This window comes from Gymnoscopelus braueri, assembly GCF_963280865.1.
Source record: "Gymnoscopelus braueri genome assembly, chromosome: 23".
NCBI lineage: Eukaryota > Metazoa > Chordata > Actinopteri > Myctophiformes > Myctophidae > Gymnoscopelus > Gymnoscopelus braueri.
In genome coordinates, this window is record NC_137625.1 from 4,477,566 (window position 1) to 4,496,751 (window position 19,186).

Consider the following 19,186-nt stretch of genomic DNA (forward strand, 5'->3'; position numbering starts at 1 on the left):
TTGCGGGAAAGTAATGTTCTTTAATATCCACCTCTCTCCCATTCCTCTGCTTTTCTTGCATCCTCACACTTCCCGCATCCTTTTCTTCCCGCTCCCACAAATCCTGCATCTCCATTTCCATCTCTCTTTCCTTCCTTCCTTCTCTCTGTCTGTTCTGCCGAGCAGCTGTGTGGTCGATGAGATGGACTTCTCTGGTATGGAGCTGGACGAGGCTCTGAGGAAGTTCCAGGCTCACATCCGCGTCCAGGGAGAAGCGCAGAAGGTGGAGCGCCTCATCGAGGCTTTTAGGTGAGTACGTGAAGATCAGTATTGTTCTGGGTGTCATGAGACCATAGACTAAAAAACATGGACGAAGGGAGCCCCATTGCTTTCTACAGACCGTTTTGAAGCCACTTTTTTGCCGAATTCAATCTCTTCAATGTCTTTGGTCCCGAAGAGAAACCAGAAACTATACTGCAATTGGCTGCAACTGCAGCGAGGGCGGGTCCTCACTCGGTAGAACCAATGGAAGCCCTAGAAGCATATTTATCATTAATTGAAAAATGTATGGGACAAAACGCTTGTGATAATTTTAAAAAGACTTGATTGAAAGGCGATTGAAAACATAAAGTGTTTATGAAAATGTTTACTAAGGGCACCAAAATCAAGTGTAAAGTCCGGCCCAAAACCTTGTTCACTTGCATTGAGAGTAAATTCTTCTTCAGACTGGCATACTCGCCGCTACCGATACCAGCATTTTAGGCAGTATCGGCAGTATTTCTAGCGTCTACTGACGAGCAGGTCGGTGCCTTGCATGGTTTCCTCTGCTGTCGGTGCGTGAATGGGTGATCGCAAACGCACATTCCGAAACGCTTTGGATGAAGGCACTCAAATGCACCATTTACCATTTAATGGGAAGCTATACGCAGTAATTGGTAGTTATTCACATCAGATAGTTACGGCCCACAAATTAACTACTAATGAGTGGCTGGGGAAAATTATTGCGGAGAGAAAGTAAGAGAGAGAGAGAGAGGGGGGCAAGGGGGGGGGGGGGGGGGGTGTTGGTTGGATGTTAATATTTAATATCTCGATGTTTCACGCCGACTAGTTTATCCCATATCCGCAACATAAAATGGTGTGAATATTCCATGAGAGCGTGTCACTGTATAATTGTCTGTTGAACTACCTCGTTTCATGAACTAGGTTGATTTCAAGAATGATTTTATTTTAAGAATCGCTTTACACTCTCTTGCACGGTAAAGTCCTGAGTGTAAAACTGTCCAACCAAATGACCCTTATGGGTCTGTAAACACTCAGGATTTCTGCGCTCGGTGGCACGATGGTAAAAGTGCCTTGCCCAGTGCCCACCACCGCGGAGGTTGTGGGTTCAAATCCCACTGTGGTGCATCCGGCTTTGTCGAGCATCTATATGAACAGAATTGGCCCGTGTTCGGGGGAGGGACGGCGGGCGGAGAGGGTGATATCACCGCACGTAATCCTACGGGTTCAACTGTCAGCAGGGAGTGTTGGGTGAGAGGAGTAGGACGAAGGCTTTATGTCCTCCCGGTGGAGGCTCCTCACTGGCAGGGGAGCCAGTAGGCTACAACCAAGCCCCCAGAACCGCAGTATAACATATATATATTAACCCTTTAAGACCTGAGGCGATTCTTTAAAAAACTGTTTTTGGAAAAAAATCAAATTTTGTTTTTTAAAAAAAATAGCAGATCTACAAGCTCGTAGCGCGGCACTCGGTGCCGCGCTATGAGCTTGTATATCTGCTATTTTTGAATAGCCTAAAGAAATCTAAAAGTGACACAAATACGTTCCAGGTCTCAATGGGTTAACTTTATTTCAGAGACAATAGGTCCATATAAAAAAACAGAGAACAGTGAAGCTGCCGTCGCCTGGTGGTCAAATCTGGGATTGCTAGACTTATAGGCATTCAAAACGGTACTGCGTGCGTTTCTACCGTTTGAAACCCTCGTGCGCCTGCTCTGTGCTCAAGTCTTCCGCATTTAAACACCAAAATGTGGCGCTCAAATGCGGAAGAAGAGGATACTTCCAGGTGATTCAAGCGCTGGGTGAGCATTGAGCAACTTCATTGAAATGAATAGGTGGGGACGGGGCAGTCCGTTCTCTAGATATATCATGACTCTATGGATACAGCACACAATGTGTGTGGGGAGGAAATTATTAGCATAACGACTAAATTGGGGTGAAAAAAGGGGTAAAATGCAACAACAAACAAACAAGAAAAGAAAAGAGGACTTTCCAGTGAGGTGAACAAAGTTGCTTTTGCAGTTGAGGGGAGATGTTATTCTGGTTCCTTGGTTCTTCCTGAACCTGGCAGACAGTGTGGAATGGAAGCTCATCAGGTCCAGAACTGAAGCTGAAAGACAGTGTGTGATGGAAGCTCAGGTCCAGAACGCTCAGATCTTCAGCCCTGTAGGCTGTGGAGGAACGCTAGACAAACAAACACTCTAAAGAGACTACATGCAGAGACGCAGGCAGCACTGAACCCAGTCAGGGTGTTATCAGTATGCACGCACGCACGCACGCACGCACTCTCTCACACACACACACACACACACACACATTTCACAGGGTATTACATATTAGGGCTCGCAATAGCCGCAGCTTTAGCACACCTCTTGTGAGTATCGGTACACCTTGTGCATCGGTATGCAGGGAGGTTATGGGCGCATGTCTGATCCCATCGATCTAGACCGACACACACACACACACACACACACACACACACACACACACACACACACACACACACACACACACACACACACACACACACACACACACACACACACAGACACAGACTTCAGTGTTTTCTGGCTGGCTATATGTGCTCCATCCCATTAGACAGCATGCTATTTCCCGGTCACAATTTGTGACGGGGAAGTGATTTGTGCTGCAGCTGTGGCTCCATATGTGTTAACGTTAGCTGGTTTTCCCCCCAGACCCTCTGCTGTGTTAACAACCACCTGTCATATTTGTCAAGGCGCCCAGGCCGGCGTGGAGAGAGGAAAAGGTTATATTGTCGTAGCCAGCGGGCAGAGAGGGCTTTGGCTCTGGTGTTACTTGGCCATGGATGGTGTGTTGGCACAAGAGGGTAGAAATGCTGGGCGGATGAGAGGTGAGGAGAGGGGAGGAGGGGAGAGGAGAGGGGAGGGGAGGGGAGGGGAGGGGAGGGGAGGGGAGGGGAGGAAAGGAAAGGAAAGGAAAGGAGAGGAAAGGAAAGGAAAGGAAAGGAAAGGAAAGGAAAGGAAAGGAAAGGAAAGGAAAGGAGAGGAGAGAAAAGGAAAGGAAAGGATAAATGAAGAGGAAGGAGGCAGTAGAACGATGGAGTAAGGGAGATTTATAAATAACCACCATTGCGTAACCATCCCCCTCCCTCTCTCCCCCTCCCTCCCCCTTCTCCCCCTCCCTCCCCCTCCCTCCCCCTCTCTCTCTCTCTCTCTCTCTCTCTCTCTCTCTCTCTCTCTCTCTCTCTCTCTCTCTTCTCTCTCTCTCTCTCTCTCTCTCTGCTCTGGTGCTTCAATAAACAAACATTCTCTGAAGGGGAAATGGAGGATGGTAGGGATGGGAGGATGGGGAGAGAGAGAGAGAGAGAGAGAGAGAGAGAGAGAGAGAGAGAGAGAGAGAGAGAGAGAGAGAGAGAGAGAGAGAGAGAGAGAGAGAGAGAGAGAGAGGGGGGAGGGCATCTCGGAACAAAACAAATAAGCAGAGAAGAGATGTAAAATAAAATAAGCAGGTGGCTGCCTCAGCATCTGCTGTGTCAGGAATAAAGGGTCTTAATGAAGGAACAAACACGCTCAGCCTGTTCCTCGCTGAGAACCAACCACTGTTCCTCCTCACCTGGGTTATGTGTCCATTAAAAACATATGGCTGCTTATTTTTATCCAGCAGGTTGTTTTTTTTAAGGATTTTCTTTCCCCCTGACACGTCATACTTTACTTAAGACGCAGATTTAAAAAAAAAAAATTCTAAATCTTTTTTTGGCGGAAAAACGGTATGTTGGCGGTATGTTGCTATATCAGTGGTGCTCACACTTTTTTCATGTCAAGGACCCCCATGATTCGGTCGGCTTTCGATACTTCCCTACAACTTTTGCGGTGGAGAGCTACCTTTACCTGTTATACTGAATTATTCTTATATTGTCAACACTCTCTCACTCCCCAAATGCCCTATTGTGACTTTCTTGGGACAAATGTGACCAAATGTGAAGGGGGTCATCTGGTGCCGTCCCGGGCACTTCCGCACTCCAGGAATGCTGTGCCTGAGAAGTGCCATTCTCCAACCCACCCAAGACGTAACAAAGTCAGCTAAAAAACTGTTGTCTATAGCGCACTTGAGCCACGAGAGTCACCGCAGAGCGAGCCGCTAGGCGAGCAAGTCACCGTGCGGAGCGCTGCGAAGTCCGCTTCAGCCGACTCGAGTTATGTCCTGATAGGGATAGAATCGTAACTCATATCCCCCGTAGTCAACATGTGCATGTGTGCGTGCATGTGTGCGTGCGTGTGTGCGTGCGTGCAATGTAGCTTCCAATCACGCGGCTCAATGGGCTCATGACTCGGGGGAATAAGGCCCCGCCCCCTAATGTACCCTGAAATGATGACTCATTAATGTAAAAATTACAGTTCACACTTCAGTAGAGGGCCTATGCACGCACTCAAAGACCCACACACACATACACACACACACACACACACACACACACACACACACACACACACACACACACACACACACACACACACTTCCCATTTAGCTGACACTGTTAATTCAAAGCAGGAGTTATAAGTATGTGGGGGTAAGGGACCAGTTGCTCAAGGGCAGGCACGTTGGCAGCGCATGTACTGGAACCTTTGACCCGCCGGTTCCAGGGTTGTCTGTTTGATATGTAAATCCCCCTGATGCATATGTTCACACCAGGGGCTTCTTAACCACTTAAAACCAGTGGTGGTTTTAAGTGCATGTACTCTTGCTGTAGTACTGTACTTTTTGAGATATTTGTACTTTACTGGAGTATATCCAGTTTTCAATACTTACACTACATCTCAGAGGCAAATATTGTGCTTTTTACTCCACTACAATTATTTGAAAACTTGTGTTAATTTGTAAATCATACATTAACCACTTCAGGCCTATATATACTTTGGCAATTTGAAAATAGCAGATCTACAGGCTCACTGTGTGTGTGTGTGTGTGTGTGTGTGTGTGTGTGCGCGTGTGCGTGTGCGTGTGCGTGCGCGCGTGTGTGTGTGTGTGTGTGTGTGTGTGCGAACTCGCGCGCGTGAGTGAATAATGAATGAATGAATGAATTTATTTGGTGATAAAAGGAAAGAGCACATCAGCACTTCTACAACATACAGCAGACACAATATCACCCAGGATGAAAACACAATAACGCCCTAAAGCTTATTTCCATTGTGGTCCTAAACCACAACACACGGTCACAACATAAAAAAGACAGCTACACATAACAGACTATGACACAAGTAGCAGCATCAGGCAGCAGAAGCATTACAGTTTACTGGCAAACAGTCTACACCAGTGTCACAGTCATAATCATATATGCTACGCTCTGGGTTTCTCTACTCCATGTTTCATATCAATAACCATAGTTTATTTACTGGAAAAGCAGGGTTCTGAGATATCACTGCCTCTCTTTCTCTCTCTCTCTCTCTCTCTCTCTCTCTCTCTCTCTCTCTCTCTCTCTCTCTCTCTCTCTCTCTCTCTCTCTCTCTCTCGCACGCACGCACGCACGCAGCGCGCACGCACGCACGCACGCACGCACGCACGCACGCACGCACGCACGCACGCACGCACGCACGCACGCACGCACGCACACAGTGGGACACCTGGGTGTTTTTTTTCTTTCTGTTTAGACTCATGGGTCTCGTATTTCCTGCTTCCCCAGCAGTTTTTCCCACCTGCTCTCCGTAGATTTAGAACGACTCTTTGGGATTTTTCCATCGCCGTCGGTCACATTCTGTGCCGCTTCTCTTTCAGGTAATATAGTGCACTGCAACAGGCTTTCAGATTCCACTGCTCTCCATCTCTCCACTGACTTTATAGAAGCCATAGCGTTGCTACCCATACCAACATTATGTAGTACACAGTTTACTGTAGGGAGTTTGATAGCCCAAAGAAATTCAGGATACATTTCAATTCAGGAGCCAAGAAGCAGTGGTGTAAAGTAACTAAGTACAAAACTTGTGAAATGGGACATTCTGCATAATTAGTACTTCCTAATTTTGGTACTTTAAGTATATTTTGATACCAATACGTTTGTACTTTTACTCAAGTAACAGAGTAGTTCTACATTGCAGTATTAATACTTTTAACTAAGTAAAATATTTGATTACTTTTTCCACCACTGTCAAGAAGGAGTAGAAATTCAGGAGTCTCGGCAGGTATTTAGATGTTAATACTAAAATGGCTTTTTTCAGAGAGACAAATCAGGAGAAAATCAACTTTAAAGGTTCGATGACATTCATTTTAACTTTTTTTATTTTTTATGTTTTTTTGGGGGTTTTATGACCTCAATTACACCCAAAAAATCAGAACTTTGAACATTCAGTGGATTTTCTGTGGTCTGGGGTTTTCTGAATAATTAGGCTGAAAAGTAATCTGAGCTTGGCCCTTAAACAGTGAGGTCACAGTCGATTAATCCCGCCCACTCTCCTCCTCGCCCCTCCCCTCCCCTATCCTTTCCTTTGGGGGGGGGGGGGCGGAGCAGAGGCGATGATTGACAGGCAAAATCCCTCACCAGCGACACCCGCAGGCAAAGATTTCTTTTTTCATTGCAGTTGAAAAGGCTTTAGAAATGTGAGACAAAAACACCTACAGTGAATCACTGGAGTGGAATTTTCAGTTAAAACTTTTTGTACACGTTTGAAGGACCAGGACAAAGACTCTGAATGTGGTGTAAACATGAATGTCATGATACCTTTAATATCAACATTTCACTGTCCCAGCAACACACTCTCGCGGGATCTATAGCACCAGTAAACCAGTTCACGAGATCTACCGTCAGACGTCGGCGCCCACTTTTGTAGGATTTTTGTACCATGTCGCCTCTAGTGGCTCCCATTGGGGTAGTCTATCTTCATAAATTAACTTTATCTTAAAATTATCTTTGCTCTCGCCCCTTGTTCCCTTGTCCCCTCTCTCCCCCATGCGTTGCTGCTCCGTGTGGCCAGTCAGAGGTACTGCATGTGTAACCCCGACGTGGTGCAGCAGTTCCACAACCCGGACACCATCTTCATCCTGGCGTTCGCCATCATCCTCCTCAACACGGACATGTACAGCCCCAACATCAAACCCGACCGCAAGATGATGCTGGAAGACTTCATACGCAACCTACGAGGTACGTGTGTGTGAGCATGTGCATGTGCATGTGCATGTGCATGTGCATGTGCATGTGCATGTGCATGTGCATGTGCATGTGCATGTGCATGTGCATGTGTGCCTGCGTGTGTGTTAGACTAGAGGATACAATATGAAAGGTAAATTAATCATCTAATGTTCTTCAAAGCAAAAGTGCAATAGTTGGTGTGTGGGTACAGTAGGTTAACTGAACAGTCGTATAAAGAAAGGAACCATTTAATTATTTAATGGGGGGGAGGATAGGATAAAAGGAGAGGTAGATGAGAGGAAGAGGATAAGTTAGTAAACAACCCAGACGCATCATGCCTGAACTCTTCGTCCTCTCCGTTTTTGTGGTTTTGTGGTGATTTGTTTTATTTATGAATAGTGAACACCCCTATCAACAAAACAAACACAAAGGGACGTACGACCCACCGTGAAGTGGTTTCTGATGGGACACAACCAGTGTTCATTTTGTCGACCAAAACTATGACGAAAAATGTTCGTCAACTACCTTTTCTCACTGACGAAAACGAAGCTCTGATGACTAAAACCATGACTAAATAATTCGACAATTTCGTCAACAAGTAAAAGTAAGCCTTGCCGAGCCCTGAGGCCCATATGGCAGGAGCCTATCTCCTGATTCCTCAGCGTGAGGAAGCTTGATGTACAAATACACCCCCTGGCAGTGGTGGGAAAAGTACTCAAATGATTTACTTAAGTAAAAGTATCAATACTGCAATGTACAAGTAAAAGTCCAGAATTGAAAAATTCACTTGAGTAAAAGTACAAAAGTATTGGCATCAAAATGTACTTAAAGTACCAAAAGTAAAAGTACTAGATATTTGAAAATAGCCGATCTACAAGCTCACAACGCGTCGCATCGCGACGCGTTGTGAGCTTGTAGATCTGCTATTTTCAAATAGCCGATGTATAAAATAGGGCTAAAGTGGTTAATGTATGTTTCATTATATTATAATTTACATCTGAAAAGTAACTAGTAACTAAAGTTTTCAAGTAAATGTAGTGGAGTAAAAGTACAACATTTGCCTCTGAGATGTAGTGGAGTAGAAGAAAAAATATTGGAAATTGGAAATACTCAAGTAAAGTACAAATACCTCAAAATTGTACTTAAGTACAGTACTTAAGTAAATGTACTTAGTTACTTTCCACCACTGCCCCCTGAACATGACGCTAGTATGTCGCATGGGGACTTACCCCAATCCAACCTTTTGATACTGAGTGCCAAGCAGGGAGGCATTGGGTTCCATTTTTTGAGTCTTTGGTATGACCCGGCCGGGGGATCGAACCACAACCTCCCAGTCTCAGGGCGGACACTCGAACCACAAGGCCACTGAGCTGGTTAAAAAGCTAGACTAAAATGTTAGGCAGGGACTAGTGGAGAAGAGATCTAGTAGAAGTAAAACAAGTAATTTTATGCTTGGTTGCGTGCGGGTGTCGCGCTCCGAAAATAGCCGATCTACAAGCTCACAACTGTGTGCTTGTAGATCTGCTATTTTCGTCACACAGCTAAGTATAAATCACGCATTACGACGCCATCACGGTCCGCCAAAAATACATTTTAGCCGACCAAATCAACTGTGGATCAACTGTGGATAAAAATAAAGCATTTCAGATGACTAAGACATGACTAAAGCTAAATGGAATGTTATTCACAAGACTTATGACGACAACTAAATAGATATTTGCTGTCAAAATGATCACTGCCATCAACAAAACAAACACAAAGGGACAACCTGTCATGCAGTGGTTTCTGATTGGACACAACATGACTAGATTATGATTAAGCACTTAAATCTTTATATAGGTAAAGAAAGAGCGAAAATACCCAATCTGCAAGCTTTTGTCACAATTTTTGACATTTAAAAAACAGGTTTTGCACATTTGGGAAGCATTTGGAAGAAAATGTTTGCTCCACATACACACTAGCTGGGTGCATCAAAATGCTATGCAAAAATATCAAACTGTCTGGGGTTACATTTTGTTACAATGTCCATAAATGACTTTTGTTTTGGGAATGTTCAGATTTAGAGGTGGAACGCAGCATGTCAAATTTAGAAAAAGTGCCATTTTCAGTGCAATCAGAACTCTTGACAACATGCCATGGCAATTTCTGGGAAAAAAATGAAACAAATCGTTTTTGAAAACATGTTTTTCAAAAGAGAAAAATTTGTTTATTAACTCTCTCAGTGCCAAGCCCCGAGTTATCCCGAGTTTTCTCTGAATACCCTCCCTGCCAGAACGAGAAATCCCGAGTTTAAATTTTTTACTGTGGTCGCGCTATTCTGTTTATTTTTCATGATCACTTTCACTTTCTGATTCCTTCAGACTCATTGGGTTCCGGTTTCATGACGCAGATTCCGTTTCCGGTTCAAAAAATTTTCCCGCGGTCATTTTCGGCCAGAATAGGGAAAGTCACGTTTTTTCACACGGTATAAAAAACGAACGCAGAGCTCCACTTCTATTTTCTATAGTCTGGGTGACGAACAGTCATCGTAGTCGTGTATCACGTCGTTTTAAGGCCGATCAGGGATTGTTGAAAATGTCACATCCGGTTAATGACCGGATGTGACGTGAGCCTGTTTGGGAGGGGGCGAGCGAGTCAGCGAGGTGCTCAATGTGTCGATTTGCTGCTCTCTGCTGGTACAACTGTCGTATGTGTTTAAAACCGCAATCAGAGAATGTATTTGAATGAAAAATTACAAAATTAAAAAATTAAAAAACACGCAAATCGCTGGCACTGGGGGAGTACTTTATGAAAATACTCTTGGCAGTGAAAGAGTTAAGACAAAGATTTTCAGAACAACCTTAACATTGCAATTGCACAATTGACTTTTGAGTGTTATTCCTACGCTGTGTTGCGCTTTCGCTTGTAGTCTGACGAAAGGGACAATGGAGGAGACATTCTGATGCTCTCCACCTCGCTTTTTTTGCGAAGTTGTGTTATGTATGTCCAAGGAGCAGTTTGCATAGCGTTCTTCTTTGTGTGGCTTGTCCCTGCAAAATTGGCGTGCTGCTGCACGTGCTGCTGCTGCTGTTTGAGCAGCTGTTTCGCAAAGCTTGACACTGAACTTTTCCATCATCCGTCTTTGTGAAATGGTCCCAAACCGAGCTACAGTTTGTGCGTTTCATTTGCTATCGCTCTCTCGCTTTCCAGTGCGGTAATGAGTATTTATTATTATGCAAATGAACCAATAAGCCGATAAGAATATTCAGGTAATTTTTAATAAAGGGGCTAACCGAATAACACACACACGCGACACACGCACACGCACGCGCACACACACACACACACACACACACACACACACACACACACACACACACACACACACACACACACACACACACACACACACACACATCCAGTGTTTGGGAGGAAGAGCAGTTATCATCGGAGTCTTCCTCTTTTTCTTTGAGGTGGATGCAGGACAGCTTCAATAGCTTCATCCGTACACCTCCCCACAATTCAATTAAGTTGAAAAATCAATACTGGCATCTCATGCAAATGAGAACATGCCACTCTCTGTGTTTGTATTCACCCCCTCGGATCAGTTAGAGTAGTAGTGTCACATCTCTGCATTCATCAGTCTTCCCCTGTTTGTTTACTCCATGATTCTCAACATGTGTGCCACTGCAAATATAATAATATAACATTAATATTAAAAAAATGTCATGGTATTTTGTCATAGGTTAGGAGAAAAAAAAATATTTTTCACTGTGAGACCAATAAATAGGAACTTAATGTTAGTTTCTTTGATCCAAGCCTGAGCAACAAAAAAAAAAGGGGGGGGGGAGGCACACGGCAACCGAAAGGCTGCTGCTGTGTTAAGTGGTCAGATGGGTGGGCCACGGACATTTTCAAAACATTTCGAGTGGGCCCTGATTCAGAATAGGTTGAGAACTACTAGTTTACACTCTCTCTCTCTCTCGCTCTCGCTCTCGCTCTCGCTCTCTCTCTCTCTCCGTCTGTCTCTCGTTCACCATGGCGTGGGCTCATTGGTCAGCTAATGGGCTAAGGTTGGAGCGCAATTACACACCAGAAACCAATAGTTAGTAATAAAGCAACCCTGGAATAGTTCATTAACTCCATCAGAATGGACCAGCGGTGTCAAAGCCAGTCCCACAATAGGACAATATCAGAACCACATTTATGGCAGTTAAAGGTAGGGTAAGTGATTTTCTTTGGTTAAAATAAGTGTTAAATAGCTCTATATTCTGATAGTACTCATTGCTATAGAGTGTTTGTTCAGTAAAAGGAGTCTCCTTGTCTCTCCAGCTCTTTATAAAACAGAAAATGAATTTTCGTTTCAGTTTCAGTTTCATTTCCAATTTTATCCAATCAGGATAGAGAACTCAATCAGGATATAGATTAAACAAGTGAAATTGGAAGTGATGACACTAAGAAATGAGCAGAAATGGAACTGGAACACTATAAAAATGAAGCTTAAAAATTGGTACTTTCTCCTGATTGGCATCTTGACACCTACCGGAAAATGTATTTTCTGTTTATTAAAGAGCTGGTGAGACGGGGAGACTCCTGTTACTGAACAAACACTTTATAGCAATGATTACTATCAGAATATAGTGATTTAACCTTTTAACAAAATGCTTTTTGTTTTAACCAAAAAATATCACTTACCCTACCTTTAATACAGAACAAATTAATACGCACGCCCATCAAAATATGAAAACGTCGCTGGGTCATATTTGTGTTCATGTTTATTAACACATTAAAACTGGGAAAGCATCTGTGTCATTTTAGATTTCAGCTATATACAGTATATACAGTATATAGCAACTTAGTAAACTCATAAGATTCAGAACATTGGTTTAGAACAGTAGTTCTCAGAAATAGCACATACAAGCTCGCAGCGTGTCACTTTGTGTCGAGCTGCGAGCTTGTACTGTACATCTGCAATTTTTTAAAAACAAATAATAATAATCTTGAAAGTGTTAACACAAATCTTCTCTTCTGGGGGGTCCCTGGCTGGCACAAAACATTTTCAGATGGGGGTCCACCCCAAAATACACAATGTTGGGGGTCCTTGGCACGGAAACCAAAACGTTTCCACCATGCTGAAACCGAAAGTTCCCTGAAGAATGAGCATTGCATTAGGGTCGCTTATTTCAATAATATGCAATATGAATTTCTGACTAAATCACACACAATGTTTGCATTGGTGTCAACTGCAGGTATTTCTAGCCTGGAATCCAGACTGATTTGCTCCGTTCGGCGGATCATTTTTTTCTCACTTCGCTACTCTGTCTGGAAAATCATTTCCAAGGGGCGGGACCGCACCGCTGCTTCTGATTGGTCCGTGGGCGGGGTGGAACAGAGCCTTCCAATGCAAAATTCGAGTCACTTCCTGACTTGCCTACGTAATTGGTGACATTTGGAAATCCGGCTCAAACAAGATGATAGCCAGACGGAGAAGCCAAGTCAAAAAAACAAAAACAAAAAAACATCTTCGTCTGGTCAGAAGATCGTGGGATTGCGTCTGTTCTTCACAATGGCGTCTTACGACCTCGCCAAAATGTGTTTCCGCTAGAGGTATGCTGTGCACATGACAGGTCATGTTGTGACGCTGCTGCAGGTGTGGATGACGGAGCAGACATCCCCAGAGACATGGTGGTGGGCATCTACGAGAGGATACAGCAGAGGGAGCTGCGCTCCAACGAGGACCACGTCACCTACGTGTCCAAGGTGGAGCAGTCCATCGTAGGCATGAAGACGGTAAGAACACACGCATACACACAAGGTGGAGCAGTCCATTGTAGGCATGAAGACGGTAGGAACACACACGTACACACACATACTGTACAGTCACACACATGCATTCCCAGTGGTGGCAAGTCAAAATATATACTTAAGGTACAAAAGTAAAAGTACTCATTATGCAGAATGCCCCATTTCACTTGTTTTCAAATGTATAAAATGTATGCAAATATTTTGAAAATAGCAGATCTACAAGCTCACAATGCGTCGCATTGTGTTCTTGTAGATCTCCCGAACACGGGCCAATTGTGTTCGTGTAGACGCTCGACAAAGCCGGATGCACCACGGTGGATTTGAAACCACAACCTCTGCGGTGGTGGGCAGGCACTTTAGCACTGCGGCACCTGAGCGCTCACAATGTTTGATTGAAGACTAAGGGAGGAAGATGGCTTTTAATCAAAGCAACGCATTCTCATGCATACAAGATGATGTACTCACACTCAAACTCAACTCACAACACACGTGTGTGTGTGCGCGCGCGCGCGCACACACACACACACACACACACACACACACACACACACACACACACACACACACACACACACACACACAAGCTCAGGCTGAGAGTCACTCATTAGTGAAGAACTCACCTAAGCTAAGTTGTCACCTAAGCCTTTTTGTAACGGCAAAGCACTATGTAACTTTCCTCTTACCCCGGATTTGAACTCGGTATCCTGCACAAGTGCTGACATTTTTGCCTGACGCACCTCCGACGGTGCCACGGTGCTACTGCTACCATACAGATTGGACAAAATTACATTTTATTCATTCAGAAAAGTTACATAGTGAGGCTTTAAAAATAAATGATGATAAATACACTATCTTGTCCACAGAGTGGCTCATTAAATGTACTGAGCTTCAAGGACACATCCTTTTTAGCTGTATTTTGTTCTAGCTAATTTTTATGGCTTGAGCAAAAGAGTAATAGAGGTCATCGACAGTTTCTGTGCTCGCCAACGCTTGACAGGAAGAGAAACCAATTTCTGGGGGCTTTGGCAGAGAAGATGTCTGGTTTCTTTTCAGCTGCGATCTATTATTTTCCCCGACTGACATTGAAACCCAAACGCCGTAGTCAGCGGCTCGAAGTCGTGTTTTTGGCCTGTTTTTTTTTTAAGTGTCTGTGAGTGATAAACGAGTGTCCATGGAATGACAGAGACGTTGCTGTCACACATGCAACACACTGATAGATTGTTTCAGAGAGACGGCCATCTGCACTGTCTGGGTGAAGAGAAGTGCTGTGTTCCACAGATACCACATACATTATCATGATAACCTGTTTTCTATTATACAACCAAAACAAATAAATGATTTCATGGAAAGGTCGGCTGACTGTGGCTTAGAGGCTGCATTACTTTAACCCATTGGTTCTCAATAGCAGATCTACAAGCTGCGAGCTTGTACATCTGCTATTTTTGAAAATATTAGAAAAACATTTAACATGTTTGGATGATTTTTTTTGGCACAAAACCTTTTCAGATAGGGGGACAAATACATATCAATTTGGGGGTCCTTGGCACGAAAAAGTGTGAGAACAAAAGGTTAAAATATGTACATAAGAGGTTTTCCGCCCTACAGCAACGATATGTTGATTTGATCGTGTAGACTTTTGTCCCGAAACTGATTACACTTTGCACACTTTATTATTCTGTGTAAGCAGCGTTTAAGTCTGGGATCGGGGAAGGTCAAACTGTTGTTTTTCCCAGAGTCTGCAACATAACATTCAGTGTGCATATTTGCTCTGTACACACACAGCAGTTATTATCACATAATCATTGTGAGCCCTGACATGGTCCTGCAGAAGGGGACCCAGCTGCCAAATCACATCCAAGCCCGGCGGGGGGAAATAAACTGCCAGCGTTTTGGCAAGGCAAGACGGACCTGTTGTCTCCCTCAATCACTTACAACCTTACAAGCACATGATGGGGACGTTTGTGAAATGACTTCCCCATTTCTTAAAACATCTGGAACTCAGCTGTTATACTGCAGTGAACTTGTTTGCAAGTGATCCGTGTCGATGGTCAGTGTTGCCATGTCTGCTTATTATAAGCAACCTTGGGCTTGTTTTTTTTTTGTAAAGTTGCTTGTAAATTATTGGTGGTTGCGGGTTTGCGGGTCGCATCGTGACGTGTTGTGAGCTTGATGCATTGATATGCTTGATGCAGTGATGGAAAAACTACTCAAATGTTTTACTTAAGTAAAAGTATCAATCCTGCAATGTAGAAGTACTCTGTTACAAGTAAAAGTCCGGAATTCAAAATTTACTTGAGTAAAAGTACAAAAGTATTGGTATCAAAATGTACTTAAAGTATCAAAAGTAAAAGTACTGAAATGTTTGAAAATAGCAGATCTACAAGCTCACAACACGTCGCGATGCGACGCGTTGTGAGCTTATAGATCGGCTATTTTCAAATGGCCTAGGTATTAAAAAGGGCTAAGGTGGATAATGTATGTTTTTATAATGTAATAATTTATATCTACAAAGTAACTAGTAACTAAGGTTTTCAAATAATTGTAGTGGAGGAAAAGTACAATATTTGCCTCTGAGATGTAGTGGAGTAGAAGTAAAAGTATAGACAATTGGAAATACTCTAGTAAAGTAAAAAAATACCTCAAAATTGTACTTAAGTACAGTACTTGAGTTACTTTACACCACTGGCTTGATGCATATAATTTTGGGCTTGTTTTCATAGACCTGGTTGCTTAGTTCTCTCACAAGATCTGGCAACACTGATAAAGAGCAGAGGTATTGTGGGGGGCGAGTGCAGCGCATGGCAGTTCAGGGCTAATGATGCCCGTGCATATCACTGTATGTGACGTTAGCATGATGCAGGAGTCTGTGTAGCCTAAAGGGATAAAAGGGTAGTGAGCGCTATAGGAACAAAAGCAGCAATATAGAAGTGAGATGAGACCTTTTGAGAAAAACAAGACTATACTGTTTATGATTTTTGGCAGAGCAATTGACATTGGTGGAAAAAGGTATTCTACCCCAGTACTTGTGTCAAAGTATACTATAGAACAGTGGTCTTCAACAGGGGGTCCGGGAAACATTTTCAGCTGGGGGTCGGCGGGGCCTTTGCACGAAAAAGTTTGAGAACTATTGGTTTAGAAAGGCATTCGTAGAATCGACCACAGGTCTTCATGGGTTAAGAATCATTTGCACCTCCTGTTTGTTTCGTGATTATGCTCACGCAGTCTTCCTACCTGACTGCTATAATCTTAACAGAAACAAGTGTATTATACTGTAGTCTGTTGCCCACAAGCAATTCAACTGATGTACACAATCCTTGCGAACATCTGGAGTGAACGTCTTATCGTTTGATTGTTGCGGCTTGACCCCCAGGCAGTGCAAATATATAATCCTGTCACCTACACAGGAAACAGAAGGAGACTCCTGTAAAGGGACAGCATGTGTTCCTGAGGGGGACATGCGTTTATTATTGTCAAGGTCTTGTTTAAATGGAAGAAAACTAGGTTTTATGTTACACACGGGGGTAACAAAAGTGTGTGTGTGTGTGTGTGTGTGTGTGTGTGTGTGTGTGTGTGTGTGTGTGTGTGTGTGTGTGTGTGTGTGTGTGTGTGTGTGTGTGTGTGAGTGTGGGGGTAGCCTAAGGCACGTGTGCACAAGTTGGTTGTGAGGGGCCTTCAAATTAGCCTGGTAAACCCCCCCCCCCCCTACGGAAATCTCATTTGTAACAAATGCAAATGAGATTTCCGGAAGGGGTGGGGGGGGGGTTACCAGGCTACCTTCAAATGGCCAGCATCTCCAAAAGGAGGGCCAAGTAGTTAGCAAGGTACTCAGTATCAGCAGTGGTGGAAAGTAACGAAGTACATTTACTTAAGTACTGTACTTATGTACAATTTTGAGGTATTTGTACTTTACTTGAGTATTTCCCATTTCCCATACTTTTACTTCTACTACATCTCAGAGGCAAATATTGTACTTTTACTCCACTACATATACTTGAAAACTTTAGTTACTTTTCAGATATAAACTATGATATAATGAAACATACATTAACCACTTTAGCCCTATTTTATACCTAGGCTATTTGAAAATTGCCGATCTACAAGCTATTTTCAAATATTTAGTACTTTTACTTTTGGTACTTTAAGTACATTTTGATGCCAATACTTTTGTACTTTTACTCAAGTACATTTTTAATTCCGGACTTTTACTTGTAACAGAGTATTTGTATATTGCAGTATTGGTACTTTTACTTAAGTAAAGAATTTGAGTACTTTTTCCACCACTGAGTATCAGCTATTAAGCTGCTAAATTTGGAGGAGGCGTTGTTTCCTTTATCTATGATTGATGTCTGCCGTGTTTGACAATATATGTCAACTGTTTTGTAAGTAACAATGTTCTGCCGTCTTTTTTATGTCCTTTGTACAAGGCATTCTTTTGTTTATGTGAATATGAATAAATATTTTGTTTGTGTGTGTGTGACCCAGGGGGTCTTCAGCTAAATTAGTTAATGTAGCATCACAATCATCAAAAATACCAGATCTACAAGCTCACAGCGCATCACTTTGTGCAGCGCTGCGACCTTGATCTGCTATTTTTTTAAGAAATTTGAAAAATATGGAAAATGTTTTTTTTTTTTTTTTAAATCATTTTGATATATTTGTTTACATAATCTTCTTTTCTGGGAGCAGAACCTAAACAAAAAAAAGAAGCAATTTCACAATAAGGGGCTGCAGCCAGATACTATGCTAGCTGGGGGTCCTTGGCATGGAAAGAATTGGGATTCCCTGGTCTAGTGCCCCACAAATACACACAAATACACATACATTAACAATTTAGACATTTAGCAGACACTTTTAATCCAGAGCGGTTTACAGTAAGCAAGGTAAACACGAGGTAATACATCAAATGCATAGACATAGTAATCTAGGATCATAGGTAAACCAAGAACCTATCATCAGTCTAAACAGTATAATATAAAAAAAAAACAAGAATCTTTACAAACTAAAGACACTATGCCAGATCTACAACTGAATCTGGCATCTGTCTACATAGCATGCTATCTAAATCAGTGGTTCTCAAACTTTTTCATGTCAAGGACCCCCAATATTTGGCCGCCCCATCTGAAAATATGTTGTGCCAGGGACCCCCAGAAGCAAAGATTTGTGTTGAAAATGTTCACCAAAGTTCAAGATTTTTGAAAAATTGCAGATCTACAAACTCACAGCATGGCACAAAGTGACTTTATGGGAGCACTTAAAGATCGATCTTTCCATTTTTCCATCAACGCACCATTCTACAGCTTTCTTTTGATTCTGTTCCCTGTCATCATAGTTTATCACCTCCTCTTCACACAATCTCCTCCTCTTCACACAATCTTCTTACGACCCTTCCTGTTTCTAACCACTTAGGAAAGTGAAGCGCTTTACGTTGAGGTTTAATGCAGTGGTGTAAAGTAACTAAGTACATGTACTCAAGTATTTTACAATTTTGAGGTATCTTAACTTTCTTCAGTATTTACAAATTTCAATACTTTTACTTCTACCCCACTACATCTCAGAGGAAAATATTGTACAGTACTTTTACTCCACTACAATTATATGAAAACTTTAGTTCCTAGTTACTTTGTAGATTTTGATTATTATTACTAAAACCACTAACCACTTAAGCCCTATATATTTTGGCCATTTGAAAATAGCATATCTAGCAGCTCACAATGCGTCACGATGCGACGCATTGTGAGCTTGTAAATCTGCTATTTTCAAAAGATTTCTTTCATACATTGTGAACTTGGGACAATGAATACTTTAACTTTTGGTACTTTCAGTATATTTTGATGTCGATACTTTTGTGCTTTTACTCAAGTACATTTTGAATACGGGATTGATACTTTAACTTGAGTAAAACGTGTGAGTACTTCCTCCATCGCTGGTTTAATGACACCTCTTTACTTGGCTGAGTGAACTCTCAGGAGGAGAATAACTAATAATGCTTGTCCTCTGGGCTGAAGTCATCAATAAATACGCCCTGTGGCGGCACAAAAAAACGTA

The 19,186-nt window shown here is 42.7% G+C and overlaps 1 protein-coding gene across 1 annotated transcript in view; it reads left to right on the forward strand.

Annotated features, from left to right (window-relative positions):
- iqsec3a (IQ motif and Sec7 domain ArfGEF 3a) overlaps positions 1 to 19,186 on the forward strand; it is a gene marked incomplete at both ends in the record, with an annotated part of 182,305 nt that overhangs the window by 134,015 nt on the left and 29,104 nt on the right. Inside the window, 3 exons of the mRNA XM_080420591.1 lie at positions 166 to 288; positions 7,203 to 7,369; positions 12,987 to 13,126. Coding sequence (XP_080276717.1) covers positions 166 to 288; positions 7,203 to 7,369; positions 12,987 to 13,126 — 430 coding nt within the window. The remainder of the gene's footprint in view (positions 1 to 165; positions 289 to 7,202; positions 7,370 to 12,986; positions 13,127 to 19,186) is intronic.